This window comes from Antennarius striatus, chromosome 8 (genome assembly GCF_040054535.1).
Source record: "Antennarius striatus isolate MH-2024 chromosome 8, ASM4005453v1, whole genome shotgun sequence".
Classification (NCBI taxonomy): domain Eukaryota; kingdom Metazoa; phylum Chordata; class Actinopteri; order Lophiiformes; family Antennariidae; genus Antennarius; species Antennarius striatus.
In genome coordinates, this window is record NC_090783.1 from 18,817,885 (window position 1) to 18,836,657 (window position 18,773).

General features: G+C 38.7%; 2 protein-coding genes across 3 annotated transcripts; one reads left to right on the forward strand and one right to left on the reverse strand.

Annotated features, from left to right (window-relative positions):
- Positions 1–1,357: 1,357 nt before the first annotated feature.
- Positions 1,358–13,352, reverse strand: uba6 (ubiquitin like modifier activating enzyme 6). Of its 2 annotated transcripts, none has more exons than XM_068322670.1 (32): positions 13,321–13,352; positions 12,730–12,819; positions 12,404–12,498; positions 12,254–12,282; positions 11,996–12,090; positions 11,730–11,841; positions 9,816–9,896; positions 9,556–9,678; positions 9,170–9,293; positions 8,470–8,573; positions 8,281–8,343; positions 8,008–8,084; positions 7,795–7,861; positions 7,535–7,678; positions 7,190–7,336; positions 7,023–7,103; positions 6,847–6,924; positions 6,236–6,417; positions 5,931–6,036; positions 5,768–5,857; positions 5,595–5,675; positions 5,369–5,497; positions 5,226–5,277; positions 5,043–5,106; positions 4,885–4,954; positions 4,731–4,802; positions 4,528–4,651; positions 4,250–4,443; positions 2,183–2,310; positions 1,877–1,964; positions 1,662–1,756; positions 1,358–1,499 (listed from the first exon to the last, which is right to left on the reverse strand). In XM_068322670.1, exons 2-32 carry the CDS (start codon positions 12,768–12,770, stop codon positions 1,358–1,360), a joined length of 3,078 nt encoding a protein of 1,025 aa, XP_068178771.1. In that variant the 5' UTR covers positions 12,771–12,819; positions 13,321–13,352. The 2 variants fall into 2 exon arrangements, with proteins under 2 accessions (XP_068178771.1, XP_068178770.1); XM_068322669.1 differs by having other exon boundaries at positions 12,730–12,823; positions 13,321–13,349.
- A 1,134-nt stretch (positions 13,353–14,486) lies between these two features.
- On the forward strand, positions 14,487–17,993 carry grhprb (glyoxylate reductase/hydroxypyruvate reductase b). The gene is made up of 9 exons (XM_068322380.1): positions 14,487–14,752; positions 15,739–15,869; positions 15,953–16,025; positions 16,171–16,287; positions 16,362–16,450; positions 16,553–16,657; positions 16,768–16,903; positions 17,476–17,606; positions 17,717–17,993. The coding sequence occupies exons 1-9, from the start codon at positions 14,586–14,588 to the stop codon at positions 17,836–17,838; spliced, it is 1,071 nt and encodes a 356-aa protein (XP_068178481.1). The 5' UTR covers positions 14,487–14,585; the 3' UTR covers positions 17,839–17,993.
- The last annotated feature ends 780 nt before the right edge of the window (positions 17,994–18,773 follow it).

Consider the following 18,773-nt stretch of genomic DNA (forward strand, 5'->3'; position numbering starts at 1 on the left):
AGAAGCATTTTCAATATGATGCACATTTTCTGTGCAAAGAAAAAAATGTATCACTTCAGTATGGGGAGAAAAAACAAATGTGGTCCAGGAAGCATTTTGACAGATGGAATCAGTTTGTGCACTTGCAGGTTGACTGTCAGGTGGAACTCAGTAACCTTAAAAGTAAGTTAATTTTGAATGATTCAATTCAAAGTGACTTTGAAATTATTGCCAAAGAAAGTTGAAGCAGACTACTTTACATTCATTACTTGGAACTGATTAGAAATGCGACTTACACTCCTGTGGATCATAATTAACCAGTGTGAAATGAGTTCTACACTGGCTTAGCGCAACATAAAACAGTAACAATAAATACATGTCATGGACAAATATTCACACAAATCACAAACAGCAAAGGGTTTTATGAAACAGGAGTGTGGTTCTAGATCTCTGTGAACAAACCTTGTCATTAATCTCATGAGAACAGCCTGTCAACCTGAAGGTTATTCCTGTCAATACCATGACAACGGTGGTTTAATACAGTTGATAAGAGCAACACACATGTGCTGCATTGTTTGCATAAAGTTAACTGGGGAGAAACGTGATAAATTTGTTGCTTTTGTGAAGCGACACAACCCAAACAGTTGGTGTGTATTGGCCTCTGTTGAAGCACATCCAACCACTGCTGCTGCGTGTTGCTCTTAAATGTTGAGGTAATAACCATCCCCTTTGGCAGATAGTAATTTCCTGCAAACAGGACAATATCTTCGGTTTTCCCCATTGTTCACTGATCCTCTCAACTTTTACAACAGAAGGTTCCTGACGCTGATGAAGTGACTAACAATTGAAAGTTTAAGGTTGGCAATAATTTCAAAGCCACTGGGAGGAATCTCAGGCGAAGGGATGCCTACAAATGTGGAAAAAAAAAAATCTGAAAAACCTCCACCACTCAAACAGCACCACTACTTCACCTTCAATGGCTGTGGGAGTGTGCCGGTTTCTGTAAACTGTTTTTTTTTTTTTTTAATTTAAGGAACATGATAAGAATGATTTAAGGCATCAACACAGACGGACCTGTGCATTTCACCAGAGTACAAAACAGAACACCGAAATATATGTACACAAGTACAGTTAAGTGCTATTGAAGCAGCCTCATGTTCCACTGGTAACATCTGGGACCAGGAAAAACAGGTACCAGGACCAGCCTTTTCTTGAACCATGAAGAACAGTGGCCTTCAGCTAGAACCAGGAGCTTTGCCCTTGTCAGACGACATCCTTAAGGAAAGCTAGTGGCCTTGGGCCATGTTATTGATGAACAATAATTTACAAGAAAGAATGTAAGGACACAAGAGGCTTGAGGATGACATCCAGGTAGGTGTCAGGGCATCTCTCCATGCTGGCTGAAGTAGTACCTGACCGGAGGACCAGGGAGGTCATCGTCTTCATCTGCCTCAGGAGCAAATGACACAGTGAGGTCAACATATCGTCTGTCCATTGATGGCTTTATCAGTTTCTGCATCCTGAAAAGATCACAGACAAAATTATAGGGATCTCTAGACATAATTATTTTAAATTTGTTCAGAACAACACAGGAGCAACTACAGATTTTAGATAGTTCTCCAAAAAATGTTCTTATAAGGTCAAAGATGATCACAATAAAGCAAGTATCAGGAAACACTTGCGTCAGTTTGAGTCTCTTTGAATGTCCAGGCATCACAGGCACATATAGCATCTTCACACCATGGACCACCATGATAGGTTCAATTCCATACTTTTCCTGAAAATACATTGTAAAAATAAATGACACGATCTACAGAAACCCAATTAAAAATATAATAATGTGAAAACTGCATCAGAATTGCTAATAAACCTATAAACTTCAACAGTTGCTTCTCACCCTCACTGCATTCATGAAGTCAGAAAGAGTGAAGTCTTCATGGCCAAAAATAGTCCAACAGTCCCAGATGGAGAAGTAGATGTTGTCCCTTGGAAAGATTTCAAAGAGCTGTCACATATTTTAATGGTAATGCTGTCTACAAGTTGAAACTTTCACTTTGCTGCTATTGATAAAAGGCGTGGTCATTGACTTGATGTTTTCAGCACATGTCAAAACAAAAATGCTCTGCAGTATGGAATAAAATCGAAAGCATTTTATCACCTTTAAAGAAGAGAGACTGAGATTACAAAATACAAGAGCCCTCACCTGATGAGTGTCTTCTTAAGTGGGGCGGGTTCAGTGAGCACCACAACAGGGATGGCCAAGTTAAAGAAGCAGTTTTTGAAAGATTCAAACTCATAGGCTCCAACGACTTTTATCATTTCAAGAGCCACCTGAGTGGATAAAAATATCAACTGTTAGTATTGTTACATTCTATATGTTCTGTTCATTCAATGTAACAAGGGCATTCTGATATTAAAGACAGTAGAGTTGACCTTCGGGAATCAAATCTTTCTCCTACATATATCAACATATATATCCATCCATCTGATGGACCTGCAGATGCCCTCGTGTTGTTTTTTACAGCTCCTCCAACCTGATTCTGCAGTGTTCAAAAGCCAAATAGGTGTCATCATCTGGAGTGATCTGGGTCTATTTCAGGGTCTCAGAACATCTCAATGTTATCTGGAAATCTTACAAGAGGAAGGCGTGCAAGGTTTTTGGTTTCTCCACAGCAGCCCCATCAGCTGGAATTGGGTGTTGCATCCATGATGACATCCTTCCCAAGTCTCAAGCCTGATCATAGTTCAGGGTTTAACAGTTTGCTAAACCAAACCAGTACCTTGTTGAATCACAGTACTGACATTCCTGCGGATGGTGCAAAAATCCACCTGTTGATTGCACACTCCACGTCTCAGTTTTGTGCAAGCCTCCAAGACATATGACCTACTCACTGACGAGCTGGACGGATTTATCTATTGTTTTTTGGCAGATAACCATAGCCTTAGACTTGTGAGGTCCTGACTCATATTCAGATCACTTCACATTCAGTTGCAAAATGCTTTAATGCATAATAATGATTACGGTCTGAGGAAGCCAGCAGAACACCACTGGACTGAAAAAACAACAGAGAAGCAATTTTGAGGTTTCAAATGCAGAGACACCCTCTAACTCTGATGTTCCTTGAGATCCAAGAAAATGATAGAGTCCTCACTTTAGTATACTAGATCACAAAGACTTATGGACATGGTTCTAAGACGGATGGGCAAATTTTGACTGGTGGGCAATGCAGAGTTCTAAAATGTGACAGGTGGGCCAGCTGAGGAACAGATAGTTTATTTTTACTGATACAAATGAAATGTAAAAACCTTTAACAGGCAGAAAACCATACATATGCAAGGAATATTGTAAAAATCATTTTACAACTGTACATGGCTGGCAGGCCGTAGTTTGCCCATGTCTGATCTAAGACCTCTTTTAGTCAACAAAAAACATCCAGATTGGGAACGCTGATGGCTGTTCTAGTAAGTCTGTGAGGGTAAAGAGCTGGTTTGCTGTTCCTACATGGCCAGAGTCCATATCACACTTCTCAATTCTTACATTCGAAAATAAGATATAATTAAAATTAGAAAGTCAACCTTTGTCCTCCACAACCCAAGCTTTGAAACAGACACTCTTCAAATGGGGACTTCACTGGAGTCCACTTAGATTCATATTCAAATGAATGCTTCTTAAGGCAATTGTGCCTTTCTGGATAAATCAACAATTCTGACATGATTACACTGGTGATGTAGGTCTTGTTTAGGCCTGTATTTGTCTTCCAAGAGTTAATATGAATTTCTGATGTTCTGATGAATATTTTGGGTAGGGTATGGCCAAAGGAAAAATCCTTTAGAGTTTGGTGGTGATCTGTTCAATATAGTGGGAAAGGGGTGATTATAACACTTTTGTATCTTATTTAATTGATTGAGGCAATTCTTAAGATCAGCGACACAAGGAGGTATGATCTGAATTCAAGTAATATTTTAGGTACGATGATCCAGATTTTTCAAATCTTATGGGGCTCAATGAACATTCGCTGCTGTTATTGTTATTTCATAACAAGTAATAACGATAATCATTCTATCTGTATAGCAATTGAGATAGTAGACAGTTATCCAATGGGTTATGAGGAAATACCACCATTAGTACTAACAGTATGAACAATTGGACAGTAATATTGGCAATCATCTGAACATGCACTAATTCTGAATACCCAATGCTGCCTCTGTTGTAAACCACTTAAAACATGTTAACCTATCAGTGTATAGAAAACATATCAAGTGTTCTCACCAATCCGGCCACAGCAGCTGTTGCTGTGGCAATAGCTGGGATGATCTTGCCGGCAATACGTTTGGTCTTGAGTCTATCAGCTGGCTCAATGGAGTACATCCTGGCTCTGAGAGCAGAGGCTGATGCAACAAAGTCCATGTGACCATTGCTGTCATCGTCCTTTTCAAACTGCAATGGATTCAACTGTAGCTTTTCTACATGTGAAAGCACAGACCTCAATAATTATCAAGATTGGTATGATTATATTTCAAATTTTTGAAAGTGTAAAAGAGTTATACCTGCTGTAACACTATCAGTAGCAATGGCCTGCTCCAGCTGTGTGATGGCCTCCCTCTCGTCGTCACTGCTTAGAGGCAACTTTATCAGATCAGGTTTCTTTGCTGTCTCATCTGTCTCTATACTCTAGAAGGGACACAGTAACAGTTTTAGGATTTGCTTACTCAAGACTCAATTCAAAGATCAGATCAAAGAAGAAGATTACTTTCTCTGATGGCCTGTACTCAGGAATTTTTATCTCTGACAGAATCCTAGTCACTACCTCCTCGGAGAGATCCTAAGAAAAAAGGGCAAAATCCAGCTGTTCAGTGACAAAGTGTTTGTCTTTTACAGTATATGAACTAGTGCACGTGACCTACCTTTTCTGTGTAGGGGATGTTATAAACCGTTGCAAAAAGACGAGCAGCGCTGACAATGAAAGTGAAGTGTCTGAAGGGAAAAGAGAAAATTTGACAAGCTTAGATTTGAAACATAAATTTCACCAAAGGCTTCAAATGTGATTTACAAAAATACTCACAAAGAGTCTTTCAAGTCAAATCCAAAAGGTGCCGGAGGTCTTTTTGGGGACTGCCAAAATAAACCTACACAAGAGAAAAGTAATTCAATATATGTTTTTCTTTAAGCATACAATAAACTGCTTAGGCAAACCAAAATAGTTGGAAATCACGATAACTTCTTATGATTTTGAAGAATAACCTACTTCCATCTTTCAACCTTGTGTCCAGAGGGAAAGAGTGCAAGAGCTGAAGGGCCTACATGAAAGACATTACACGCACGGTGTATCACATTAAGGACCTTACACCAACTGACAGATGAATATGTATTTCCATCAGGACTTCTTACCTTTCTCTTGAAATACTTTTCAAATTTCAACCGAGCAAGAACAATGCACTGCTCCCATTGGCCAGGCCGTCGGCTCAGAAGCTTAATGACCTCTAATGACCCTTCCAGATTTTCTCCAGCCTGTATCCTCTATGCACACACAATTTTTATTAAGTACTACATTTCTTAAAATGGATAAACACAACAGTTGAACTATAATGAGTCAGAACAACACTTTGTTCTTTACCTGTAGCACTACTTCAGGTGAGGTGTGAGTCTGCCAGAAAGCATTGTACATGGAGGGTTTGTGGGAAAACATATTCTCAAACTAAACAAAAGTAAAGAAAAAGATTATGATTCAGCTGGTAGAATAACTCCAACTTTCAAGATGATCACTTGCTGAGTTTCAAGTGGACTCACTTTGTCTCTCGCCCACTGAATGGTGTGTTCTATGACAGAAGGGAAAGACTTAAGAGTGCAGAATGGGATCTCCTCCTCTGGGGGGTCCCTCTGGCAAATAAAAGAGTAAAGTATTTATCTGTGTCTGTGAAGTACATCTGGTGTGTGACTAACCCATACTCACATGGCTATTGTAAGATTCTGTCAAATTTGGCATAATAATTTCTGTGTGTCCTTTAGTTCCCATAGTGCCAGAGTCTAAGAGAGGCTTCTGATTGGATACACAGCGGCTGAAAAATAAATGGATGCAGAAACTCAATATAATTTGCAAAATATGTAAATATTTCATAAAATATCTTGTCTACACATACATTTAAATCATCAATATACTCTATACATTTATCAGGGGATGGTTATTTCAGTAAAATGGAAATTAGGTCATTACTCAGACAAACAAATGGACTATATCACTTTAATACTTGCACAAACCTGTCTACATATCTACGAGCCTCCACATTGTCCAGTGCTGTGACCACAAGGTTCAGGTGGGAGAAGAAGTCGTCACTGTAGATGCTCTCAGTACCTGGGCACACCTTGTTGAGGTGAGCCTCCACCTGCAGGTCCGGGTTGATATCACGAGTCGCTTCTGCTGCTGTGATACTCTTTGGTTTCTGACACACACACACAAAAAAGGATTTTGAATGTGTGGTGGATTTAATTGGGTTTCTTTTTAGTTCTGACTGTAAACACTGATCTATAGATTATATATCTGCGACTGTTTTATTAAGCATATTACTTTTATTTATTTCATTAACACATTTTTTTAAGGGAAAAGGGCTCTATCGTTTGTTCTTTTGTAATTTCAGAGAGTTGGTTATAAATATCCCGAATCCTTTGAGTCTCTATATTATTAATACAATGTTACTATTAATGAAATCTGCAATAAAAAAATATCACCTTTAAGCCTTTAGGTTTTACCCTAAGTAAGGCAATCCATGCGTCTTAAGGGAAGTCCATGTGGAACCCCTCAAGTGTTCAATAAACCTCTTCCAGATCTGATTATGATAAAGGAAACTAAAAGGTAGAATGAACCTGTTCACCTGTATATGATGTGGTCTGAAGAGAAACTGACGATTTAAGTTGGACTTTTCTATAAGGTCTGGGTCTGTGATGCACACCTGAAAATTGACAGACTCAGATTAAGTTCCAATGAATCAATATTTCCCTGCATTAAAATATTATGTAACAGTAGAAGTAAGACAAGAATAACTCCTACTTCTCCTGAGTTCTTGGCTAATCCCACTCCAAGCAGAGCAAAGTTTTTAAGCATCTCACAGCCTATGGCACCACAGCCCACCTGAAAGTTAAGATCAAGTAAGATGTATTTAGACATGAATCCTGAATAAATAAAAAACAGGCCTTTTTAGACTGAACAAACCTTACCATGAAGACCCTGAGCTTGTGTAATTCTAGACACATTGATTCACCGATGCAAGCCCGGAGTCCATCATATCGATCACCTACTGGGAAAAACTCCTCAGGAGAAACAGATTGAAGTGGTCGGACTACTTCGATTGCATCGAGATAAAGCTGGATGAGAGAAGAGAGGAAATGGAATTAAAAGCTGACAGAAAATTGTAAGAAACTGAACACAATTCATTAAATCTTATCAAATTTAGTGGTATTCACTGCTGTTATGTGATATAAAAGAGGTAGATGAAGCCACTGGTCACTCAACTATAATTTTTTCCTTTTGAAAACTTTTACAGTTTAAATTCTGTAACCTACCAATTGTTGCAGTGGTGCAAACTTCCCTGTGATGGCCTTAAGAACTTCCTGGCTGGCTAGCCCTCCTACAGCTGCTGCTAAAGGAGGAAGAATGCCTCTTGCTGTTTTTGACAGACAACGCACTAACTCAGTATTCACAGAAGCCTGAAGGAGAGAGGGTGGAATGAATAAAAGAAGTAATTCAGAATTTGTGAGAACTGAATGAATTCTGTCAGATGTTATACATTATGCGCATTTGTGAGAAACAAAAAATTACTCACTTTTTTCCTGAGAGTTGCATTTACTTCTTCAGTTAGCTTCAGTAAAACCTCAGCATCCTGTAAACACCTGATGGTATCAAAGTAGAAATGCTTATAGCTGTATGTGTCACACTTCAACAAATTCACTCACTGAAAACTGCAGGCAAGACAAATTATATTATTATTTATTGAGCACACAGAGAGGGAACTCATTAGAATAAACAACATGTTTACCCAATGCTGGGAAGTCTACTGTGCTGTTCCTGAAAGCTGTCCAAAGCCAACATAGCTGCATGGATCTGTAGTGGGGCCTGATGGATACATAGAAACAAAACTGTGAGGAAACTACACTATTAAAAGTCAATACATCATGACAAAACATTTTTGGACTGGACTTGATCTCACACTGGAAGAAGACAGACCGACCATCTCTAAGACACCAGGCTTCACAGAAACTATCCTTTGAAATATTGGATAACTTGTGACAGAAAGCTGCATTAAACTCACCTCTGGTTTACTGAAGTCTGGAGTCAGGACCACAGGATCATGTAACTGTCTCTCTATTGTCTCCTGAAATACAAATGTGGGTGAATGCAGTGAAAAACATAGAAAGAAAAGGCTCATTAAGAAAACCTGTTTTATTCTATTTTGCTCAGCTGTGATATTTCAATTTGACATGACAACTGGTTAACTTACAAATCTGTATGTTTTGGGGGTTTTCACCAGAGCAAAGAAGCCTCCATGTGCATATGGTTGTAGCTGGAATGTGTCTCCGATTGAAAAACTGTGAGGGGAGACAACTAATAACAAACACGCACACATTTGCACACGCACACACGCACACGCACACACAGATTTTCAATCATGGTAAAATATTTAGAGATCTTTGTGAAGACATTGTGAAGTGCTTTCTGTGATTGACACCCAGAATTATTGACTGTTTAATCATCTCTAAAATTGTAGGGTAGCCTCTGCAGCACAGGCAACATTATATCTACTGGATGGATATCTAAGGTGGCAGCTCCTAACATAGTTTTCAGTTTAAAGGCATTTGTCAGTAAATTTCACCTTGGATTTTCCACTTAAAGGGCAGTGCAGCGAAACCTTTACCATGTTTTCCCCAATGGAAATGCACCCAGAACCCACATTATTATGATTTGTTCAATGTAAAGGCACTTACTGCCATTTTGTCAACCGGTAGGGCAGACCACACGGCAATCCAGCATGTTTTTCTTGCCATACTGGCATTCAATGAGGCATTTTTTATATGCTCATTGTTGAGCCCACCACTGACCCATAAATGATTGAATGTGATTCAACAGTTATATGTGCTGATGCCATTAAGTTACATCTAACAGTAACAACTTTTTGAAAAAGATAACTTGTAAAAAGATACCTGTAACCTGCCGCACGGTTCCATTGAGCTCCGTCATGCCATTGACTTCTCTGAATACAACGTTCTGTCCTGTCTGTAAGCCATGAGGCTGGTTGTCCATGCAGGTTACCACTCCAGGACTGCCCTGCAGGGGAAATAGGACATAATATAGCAGCTGCTCCAAAATATTTTAATTGTCCAATTTTTCCATTATTCTATTTCAAAAGATGATGTATATAATTTATTTTTTTACATCTTACTTAGAAAAGTAAGCTGTAAGATAGAGAAACATAACTTATCATCACATTTTACAAAAAAAAAGAAAAGATTACTAGTTGAAACAAATTCTCTCCATTTTTAAAAATCATTTAGGGCACAAGAATACATTTGTAAAATGTTCAAACTACCTGACTAATAGTTTGGATGAAAATCTCCTTGGGCTCCTCTCCTGTAGCATCAGACACCTCAAACTCGTCTCCAAAATCACAAAATACTCGAGCACAGATTCCATACGTATCACAGCCAATGAACTGCCAAGATGATAAATTAAAGCACTTTGGTTAGTGTAAAGACAAAAGATTGGGTAATATGTGAGTGTTTGAGATCTCTAAACACAAGATGTGGTTTAGCTCATGTTCTGCAATGTCTAGTAATTACATAGACTTACTCTGATGGGAGGCTGTTGTGAATGACAGAACTCATTGACTCTCTTCTGTAGATTTAATCTGGCTTCAGTCAGAATTACACACTAAAGGACAGAGAAGACAGCCAAAAAATTGGAGAAGACACTGTTAGGGTTTTGCTCTGAACAAAACCCTCTTCGGTTCTTTAGCTCTGTTGAGAGGTGTAACTTCAATAACGAGACAAATTGTATTATAGAAAGTGTTTACTCAAGAAGTGCAGCAGTTTACAAGTTGGTGAGGTTACAGCCCTGGGCTCTCCAGCAACAAACCTCTGGAGGAGAGCCCCGAATGTTCATTGGCCGTGATCTTTATAGTGTTAGGGTTAGACTGTCCTTGAGTCACCAGGCGCCTGACTCAGCCTAACATGTATCAGTTATCTATGTGCTGTGCTTGTACTGTAATTTTGTGTTCAGACAATTATGTGATAGACAAGAACTAGATAGACAAGTGTTGTGTTATTCATGTCTGTGTAAGCAGATGCGTGTTGTGGTCGTTTCCATTGTTAAATGGAAATTCCCAACAACACCAATTGTTACGTACAGTTCACAGCAGACTCCATGTAACAATACAAGTTTTAATGCTTCTACCAGCTTACATCAGTTGCCATCAAAAACCAAATTAAACTGAGAAAATTTTAGATGTTTCATTAAAGAGTGTATCCATAGCATCCCCACTGTGAGCATTTCCCAGTTTCATCTGGTTTAATTTTTCCTGAGTCACAGAAAGCAACTCAAAATTTCTAATGCCCAACATAACGGAGTTTTAATCTTTGAATGATACAAGGTCACATATGGCCGTAATGCTTCCAGGTCTAATGCAGGTAGCCCTCAAGATAAGAACATCCGACTTACGAACATTTAAAGATACGAACAACTGCTCACCGCCATATCTGACTACGGCAGTCCCCCTTTCTACTGCTGAGCAGCAGTAGAAAGGGGCATCTTCACTACCTTGTTCCTGTTCATCTCAATGAAATAACTCCTTCCTCCTACTTTTCATTCGTACTAAAAGTAGATTACATTACATTACTACAGTACAGGTATACTTCACCATAAGTCGCTGTTAAGGTTATAAAAGTAGGAACAGGAATTATCTTGCATAAGTACAAAAATTATTTTAAATTTAGCAATACCTACATTCAATCTGGTGGTTTACATCACGGACATACTGTAGATGGCTGTAGATCATCAATATCAAAAACTGACTCTGGCTGTTGTTGGACGCACATAAAACTGGTTGAGAGTTCCCTGAAGTTCTTCTTCTTCTCCTCAAGGATTGAATTAGAAAGAGCAAAAGCTTACCGTGTGTGTAAACTAATCTGAATTCAAAACAATTGCGTGAATCTCCAGTGATGCTTAACAGTAAATACTGAAACTATACGTATGCACTTTAATTTATTATATGTTTTTATTCTTATTTAATATGCAGTAAAATGGTATTATGAGCCTTTAATGGCTTTAATGGTCTAGTGATTTTAAGATTTGTGGTGGACAGTCGTAAAAGCGAGTAAAATGATTTTTAATTTTTTGTATTCTTTTTGAAACCTGATAGATAATCAAGAACGATTTAACAAGAAATGACCTGTACATGTATTTTATTTCATTATGAGTTGTTTTTATGTCCTGTAATTATTTCTGTTAAGTCTTTGGGAATAGTATTTTCGTATTTCGAGTAGAAATTGCATTTAAATGACCTCAAACGACAAAAATAGGTTGAAATTTAATAAACAACGACTAACAACAATTCAGCTTATCAAAAACCTCTTGAAACCAATTGTGTTCGTAGGTTGAGGACTACCTGTACCTGCAAAACGTGTGGTGGTTTTATTGGAAAATCTATTTAAAACATTTCCATTCTTACGAGCTAGTTACAATCAGTTTTTGAAAATATGAGCTTACCTGATATTTTCTGAGAAAGCTAAGATCAGTATTGTCATCCAGAGAAGAGGAAGAAATGTCAATATGGACATAAGGATTCAATTCTGAGACATGAGAACACACTGCCTCCACCCTGTGGTAGAAAAGTAGGAAAAGCTTAACAGAAATACAAAAGCTAAGGCAAAATAAAAACTTAGAATAATTTACACATACCGGACTGTATATGCGAATTACGAGAGAAGTGTAAGTGTATGATTTCAAACTGTGAGTAAAGTTAGGCATTTCACCTTCTCCTCTGACTCAACACATCTTCTTTTCGAATAAAGAAGTTGGAGCCCAGGTCCCAGGTCTCGCACTGCTTTGTGTCATGAAGGGTGACTGTCTGCACACACGCACACACACACACACACACACACACACACACACACACACACACACACACACAGATAACAGGTCAGACCACAGGAAGATGAACTGTCAAGATACTCCACTTTGAAACATGATATGTCAGGGTACTGGATGATCATATGACTTAGGTAGCATACCTTCACACCAGCCAGAACAATATTCTTTGCTGTGAAAACCAGAAATCAAGTTGCTAAGTGTCAAACCACTACTGGTGAAGCAGAAGATGTCAGCACTATGGCATTGAATGTGTTACGGTGCTGTTATAATAATGAGATATTTAGCTTTACCTATCTCGATTCCTAGCCCCCCCATTCCACTGAGAAAGACTGACGACTGGGCCATCTGGTGCATAGCACTATCCCCCAGCACGTAGCGCTGACGACTGTAGAGAAAGAAAGGAAGGAGTCCAAAACAGAGAGTGAGGGAAGGTACAAAAGCTCAAAAGGAAAAGGTAAAACCTATTGATTGGCTATAGCATTAAGCAAGTATTGTCATTACATGTATTGATTGCCTTATGGCGTTTTGTATTATTTAATTTACTCCAGTAAAAAACACCACAGCGTAATGCTCAGCCAAAAACAAACAAACAAAACAAACAAACAAAAAGACTTGCCTGTAAAGCGAGTCGTCAATCTCCATGGAGTCTGCAGCCATGCTAGGAGGGACGGGGTTGATTTCACTGTGTCAGAGATGATGATTGTACCTGTCTTGACATTAAAAAGTACAATCAGTGACGATTGTTGGTAAAGTTAATGCACGCTTTGGTTTCTGACGGTTATGATCAAGAACCAATGTTCTCTTGCAAGTTAGCTGGATGAATGGCTACGTTACTCCTAATGTCAGCCAGATCTAATTATCAGAAATGTCTATAACTCGTGTGTCAAAGTTAAGTCGTTGCCTTAAACCAATTAAATGACGCCTTCTGACAGATGATGGTTACACGGTCCACAATATGCCGATTCATTTTTAAGAACCCGCTGAAGACAGCTCAGTGCTAGCAGCTACCGCTAGCTAGTGCCGCTGCTGCCTGGTGCCGGTGTCGAGGACACTTGTCGTAAACTAATTAAAAGTGATGACACTTATGTTAGGCTGCAAAAAATACCCGATATTATACAGCTGCATTCGGTGTTGTCATTTAGCTAATTACTAAGGAAATTTTATGGTTAATTTTGTAAAATTCTGACAAATAACCATGCATAACTACCTCAGTATCAGCGACGGGCTCCAAAGAATTACTGCCTGTAATTGGTTAAAATCTTGAAGTGATTCCGGGTTACCAAAGTCACATGATCGGGGTCAACCAATAGCGTTACAGTATTTTTCAACGCTAGGTTTGTGACAAATAGTTAAAATACAAAACAAGCTCAATAAGAAATAAAAAATATAATATATTAAGAAAATAAGGTCATTGTTTTATAAATTACTATCCACGTTAACAATATTCAGTGAAGAATCATACATTTTTGGTCCCATTTATTGGTTTGCATTATTATGGCTTACTATTTCAACATAATAATCAATCCTTAATACCCCCCCCCCGGGGAAATTAATTTTTTCACACAAGTATATATCGGACAGGCTCGTGCATACACACACACACACACACACACACACACACACACACACACACACACACACACACACACACACACAAACACACACACACACGTGTGCGCGCATGGGGCCTGCAAGCATAATGCAGATAACATGTTAATAATGTATAATAATGTAATGTTAATCAAACTTCGATCAGTTTTGGGAACGGGGCATTCACGGTTGAACCTACTAAATATTTCCTATGAAGGTGCCATGAATACTACGCTTTAGCAGATTTAATTCATTGTGTGACGTTAAGTTCTACAACCAGAAATTGTAGAATTTATGGGATAGTGTTAGAGTTTGTTTTGTCCCATTATGAAGCTATTTTTTGATGTTGGGACAATATTGTCACTTATTTGGACACCAGTGCATTGACATGTAATTGTATAGAAGTCAGCTTCATGTGGGAACAGTAAGGACAGCACAATAAACAAGTACTAACCGGATACTGACCTGCGTTGTTTAAAGAAACAAAGGTCATATGTCCAGTGAAACATTTACAAATGTCTGTTTTACAATTCAGGGCGACAATGTGAATACAACACGATTTTCCAGTTTCTTAGTACATTTACAGTATATGTATCGCACATATTAAAAATCCATTTCGAAACCTTTGAATCTACCTAATCCTTGAATGTGGTCAAAAGATTTGACGCAACAATTTTGTGTGCGCTTGTCTGGGATGGTATCGCTGAGTTTTCAACATGAGGCATCCTCCCTCTGATCATATTGGTCAGACGCGCACACAGGAACCATTCTAAGAACCGCCCACTGACGGAGAGCCAAAATCATGATCTCGTACGCAAACGACTCCAAAGTACCACTTTTCACCTGCAGGATCTGTGCCAAAAGTTCTCCTCTACAGCTGCGATGTGGTGCAGTCGTGCGGCTTTACGTGGAGTGCAGCGGATCGCTCCTTTAAGTTTGACTGAGCGTCTCGGAAGCAACGTGCAGAGAGAAATGTCAACCCTGCCACGAGTATATGTCACCCGGCAGATTCCACCCGAAGGTCTGAAGATCATTCGTGAATCTGGACAGTGAGTCAAACGATTTCATGTAGAATTTTATGCGTGACTCGTTATATATACTGTCACCTTGTTCATCTGACTGATGTGAATTCAAGATGTCTGCCTGTAAACATTCATTGTTTGCTTGAACATGATTCATGTTTGCCATTAGATTCGCACCGACTGCCGACCTAAGGGGTATTCCTCCGCTGTAGAGGTGTGTGGGGGAGAAAAAAAAGTCCCTGCTCCTTAAAGTCTTACTGTTTTAAGATAAGCATGCTTTACGTGAGACATTATTTAGCTTGAGAGAATATGCATGAATTTCGTTTGAAAACTAACCAGTGGGTTTGAGTCAAATGTCTCCTAAACTTTTGTTTTAAAATTCTTGACACTTCTGAATAAAGCAGATAGATTTTAATGTTGTTGTTTTTTTACGATTATCTGATTTTACATACTGATCTTTATTCTTAATATTCAATACTTGGGGAAATAGACACAATGCATTAATCAGTCTAATCCCAAATGAAAATTACCTTGTTGTACCGGGCAACCCCTATAAAACACCAATAAAATTGGGGCAAAAATCCCTTCTGCAAGAATGCCACATCTGGGGCAGTGAGGATTAGGGCAGAGCAGTCTTCTTATATGTCATGAAAGTCAGTGCTCCCATTGGTTCAGATCAAGATTGTCATGTTTTCTGCTTTTCAAAAACTAGTTTAACTAGCCACTACTATAGCAGTAAATAATACTAGCAATATATGTACAAAATATCAATAATATGAGGCAAAATAGAGCTTAACAATGTTACACTGATCCTATGTTCAGTTCCTGGTTGAGAAAGATTGTCAGTGATGAAGCAGACCTGCATATCAACATTTGTGTTTTTAATTAAGTAACTTGAGTGTATTTCTTTGTGAAAGTGTGTGGGAACTAAAATTAATGGCCAATAATTCTCCTTATGTAGATGACTTACAAGAGCTTTATTTAAAATCTATCATGGTTTTTATTTTTCTCAGGGTCCAGTTTGAGCTGTGGGACTCTGATGATGCTGTACCCAGAAAGGAGCTCCTTGAGAAGGTCAAAGGTGTTGATGGTCTGCTGTGCGTGCTGACAGAAAAGATTGACGCTGAGTTGCTGGATGCTGCAGGTCTGAAGACGATCTTTTGAGTCGGTTAAATAACATGAACTGAAACAATTAAATTGTGCGTGCGTGATTGGCGTCATCTGCAGGTCCAAACCTGAAAGTCCTTAGCACTATGTCAGTGGGTTTTGACCATCTTTCTCTGGAGGAGCTGAAAAAACGGTGATTTTTTATTTATTTATCCCATGTCTCACACCAAGCACATTTTTTCTAAGAGTCTTACCTATGACTTCCCACTCACCAAAAAAGTTTAATACTGTAACAGTGTTAGAACCCTAGTTGTGACATGTGATTGTGTTTCCACCAGAGGGATTCGTGTAGGTTACACCCCTGATGTTCTGACAGATTCGGTTGCTGAGTTGACTGTGGCTCTCCTTCTAACAACTTCCAGGAGGCTCATAGAGGCTACACATGAAGCCAAAACGTAATGTAACACACACACTTACGCACAATGTAGTCTTTTTCTGTGAACAGTTCAATAAAATTGCGTTGTGTCAGTGGGGGCTGGGGCACATGGAGAACCCTCTGGCTATGTGGATATGAGCTGGCCAACAGCACTGTGGGTATTCTGGGCCTGGGGAGAATTGGTGAGAATACAATATCTGTAACTCTTTATACACAATGTACATAAATTTATCAAACTATCACCAAAGGGTCATATTTCTCTTATGGGTTGTTTGTGTTTTGAGGCGTGGCTATCGCTGAGCGCCTGGCACCTTTCAAAGTAAAGAAGTTCATCTACACAGATGTGGCCCCCAGGCCTGAGCTGGCTGCAATCATCAATGCAGAGTATGGTAAGCACAAAATGCCAGCCGTTTTGTCATTGTCTATATACAATTCATGCACGTGCTGCCTTTCATTTTAATCTGATAACGAGAGTGGCACTGTCTCTTGGTGTACATAGTCTCTCTTGATGAGCTGGCAAGGCAGTCAGATTTCCTTGCTGTGTGTTGTGCTTTAACACCGGAAACAAAGGAGATCTGCAACAAGAACCTCTTCTCCAAGATGAAAAATACAGCTATCCTTGTCAACACAAGCCGGTACCTTTTATTTTTCATACAAACACTTTTAATTACATCACCACAGGTTGCACATAATACCATGTTATTTCACCTAGAAATAACATGGCATTAATAATGCCATTCGTTCACTAATCAAACCTTGACAACATTGCTGTCAATGTTTGATTAGTGAACAGACTGCGATAAGGAAGCAATGTCAGAGGCCCATTAACCTAAAAAGTACCATTTCATATGAATTATTACTCTCCAGCAACTAATTGTTGATTTTTGTTCAGTTTGTAAATCTGGGATTTTCTGTATTGAATCATTGAATTAACATGTCCACAAACATGTAGAATTCATTGATTCAACCTGTCCACAAACACAATACAAACATTTGAATTTACTCTTAAGGTTCACATAGTGAAACACTAAAACAAATTAACTGTTGGTACTCTCACTCAGAAATGACAGAAACAATTATAATTTCTTGCCTTTAATACACAGTTAAGGTGTTGATTGGTCAATACAAGACAATCCGGCTATGAATACAATTACAGCCTGTGTGCTTTCCTGCATGTTTGATAATTCTGTCCTTTCTAACGTGTCAGAGGTGGTGTAGTGAACCAGGAAGACCTGTATGAGGCTCTGTCCACCAGACAGATTGCAGCAGCTGGGTTAGATGTTACTGTTCCTGAGCCTTTGCCCATCAACCACCCACTTTTTACCCTCAAAAACTGTGGTGAGTCAGATGCATCGCTGCTTAAGATGCCTTATTCCAGAGGTGAAGTTATTGCCTTGCTCAGTTTGCCCTGCCAAACATTAAGTCTTTTTAATTTTCTCTTCCCACAGTGATTCTCCCACATATCGCAAGTGCCACTTACAATACCCGTAATGCCATGTCGGCCCTGGCAGTAAACAACCTTCTCCTTGGTCTGCGGGGTGAGCCGATGATTAAAGAACTAAAAATGTAAATGAGGTTCTACTCTGTGTACTGAACCAAGACATTTTACTTTAGTATACAACAATTTTGGAAGACCAGAATTAAAAACTAAGACTTGAGGATGTTTTCTTGTTCTTGTACATTCTTTATGCCATTGCAACTATTTCATTAAAATGTCACAAGCTTCAGAACTGACTTATTTTTTTAAATATATATTGTGTTAACAATCTCTGAACATATTTTACAATCTTTGTAATCTACAGTAGAGACAAACATTTAGTTCTCTCATGGATACATGTATAGAGATAAAACGAGCTCAGATATTAATTTGACATAACAAAACCTGCTTTTAAAGCTTCAGATCATAAGACAATGACTTTCAAAATCATTTTTGAAATTTTATAAACAGTATTGATATTTTGGCATATTCAGCGGTTAATACAGTCAGTGCATCTTTCAGACTCCTATTAAATGGAGAAATGGTTTTAGAAGAGAAGATCACTGTGAGGGAAGCCATTTCATGGGATTTGACCTTCGCTCTACAACTGAGGAAATCACAGCCACATCTTTACAGTGTGCAAAGAAGGCTGAATGTGAGCACTAATACACAGACATGAGACTTCAGAGTGTACCAGCCATAATCAATTAACATTTTTATGGCTAACCTTTTAATGACCTTCCTATTGACTTCATAGTCACACAAGCTACAAGCAAATTGGTTGTGTGTACAGGGAAAGCATTTTGCAAGGCAATAAAGTCAAGATTACATATTAAGGTTGTACACAGGCTAACAGTGCAATGACTACAGTAGATACAATGGCAACTAGAAATGAAGCAATGGCCATGTGCTGCTCATCAACAGTCTAGGAGACACAAGACAGTAAGCGATCAAGTATACAAAAACATGTTTGTTTTTTTCTAAAGCAGAACTTTAGTACAGCTTATGCAAACTGACCCGGTGTCCAT

Excerpts from the sequence above, each read along its gene's own strand:
- uba6 (XM_068322670.1), bottom strand. The coding sequence starts at position 12,770 with ATGGCTGCAGACTCCATGGAGATTGACGACTCGCTTTACAG. Across the intron at positions 9,897-11,729 it reads GCTTTCTCAGAAAATATCAG|TGTGTAATTCTGACTGAAGC; the intron begins GTAAGCTCATAT and ends TCTGTCCTTTAG. Across the intron at positions 4,652-4,730 it reads AGTACAGGCCATCAGAGAAA|AGTATAGAGACAGATGAGAC; the intron begins GTAATCTTCTTC and ends TGTCCCTTCTAG.
- grhprb (XM_068322380.1), top strand. The coding sequence starts at position 14,586 with ATGTGGTGCAGTCGTGCGGCTTTACGTGGAGTGCAGCGGATCGCTCCT. Across the intron at positions 16,288-16,361 it reads GCTACACATGAAGCCAAAAC|TGGGGGCTGGGGCACATGGA; the intron begins GTAATGTAACAC and ends GCGTTGTGTCAG. Across the intron at positions 16,658-16,767 it reads AATCATCAATGCAGAGTATG|TCTCTCTTGATGAGCTGGCA; the intron begins GTAAGCACAAAA and ends TGGTGTACATAG.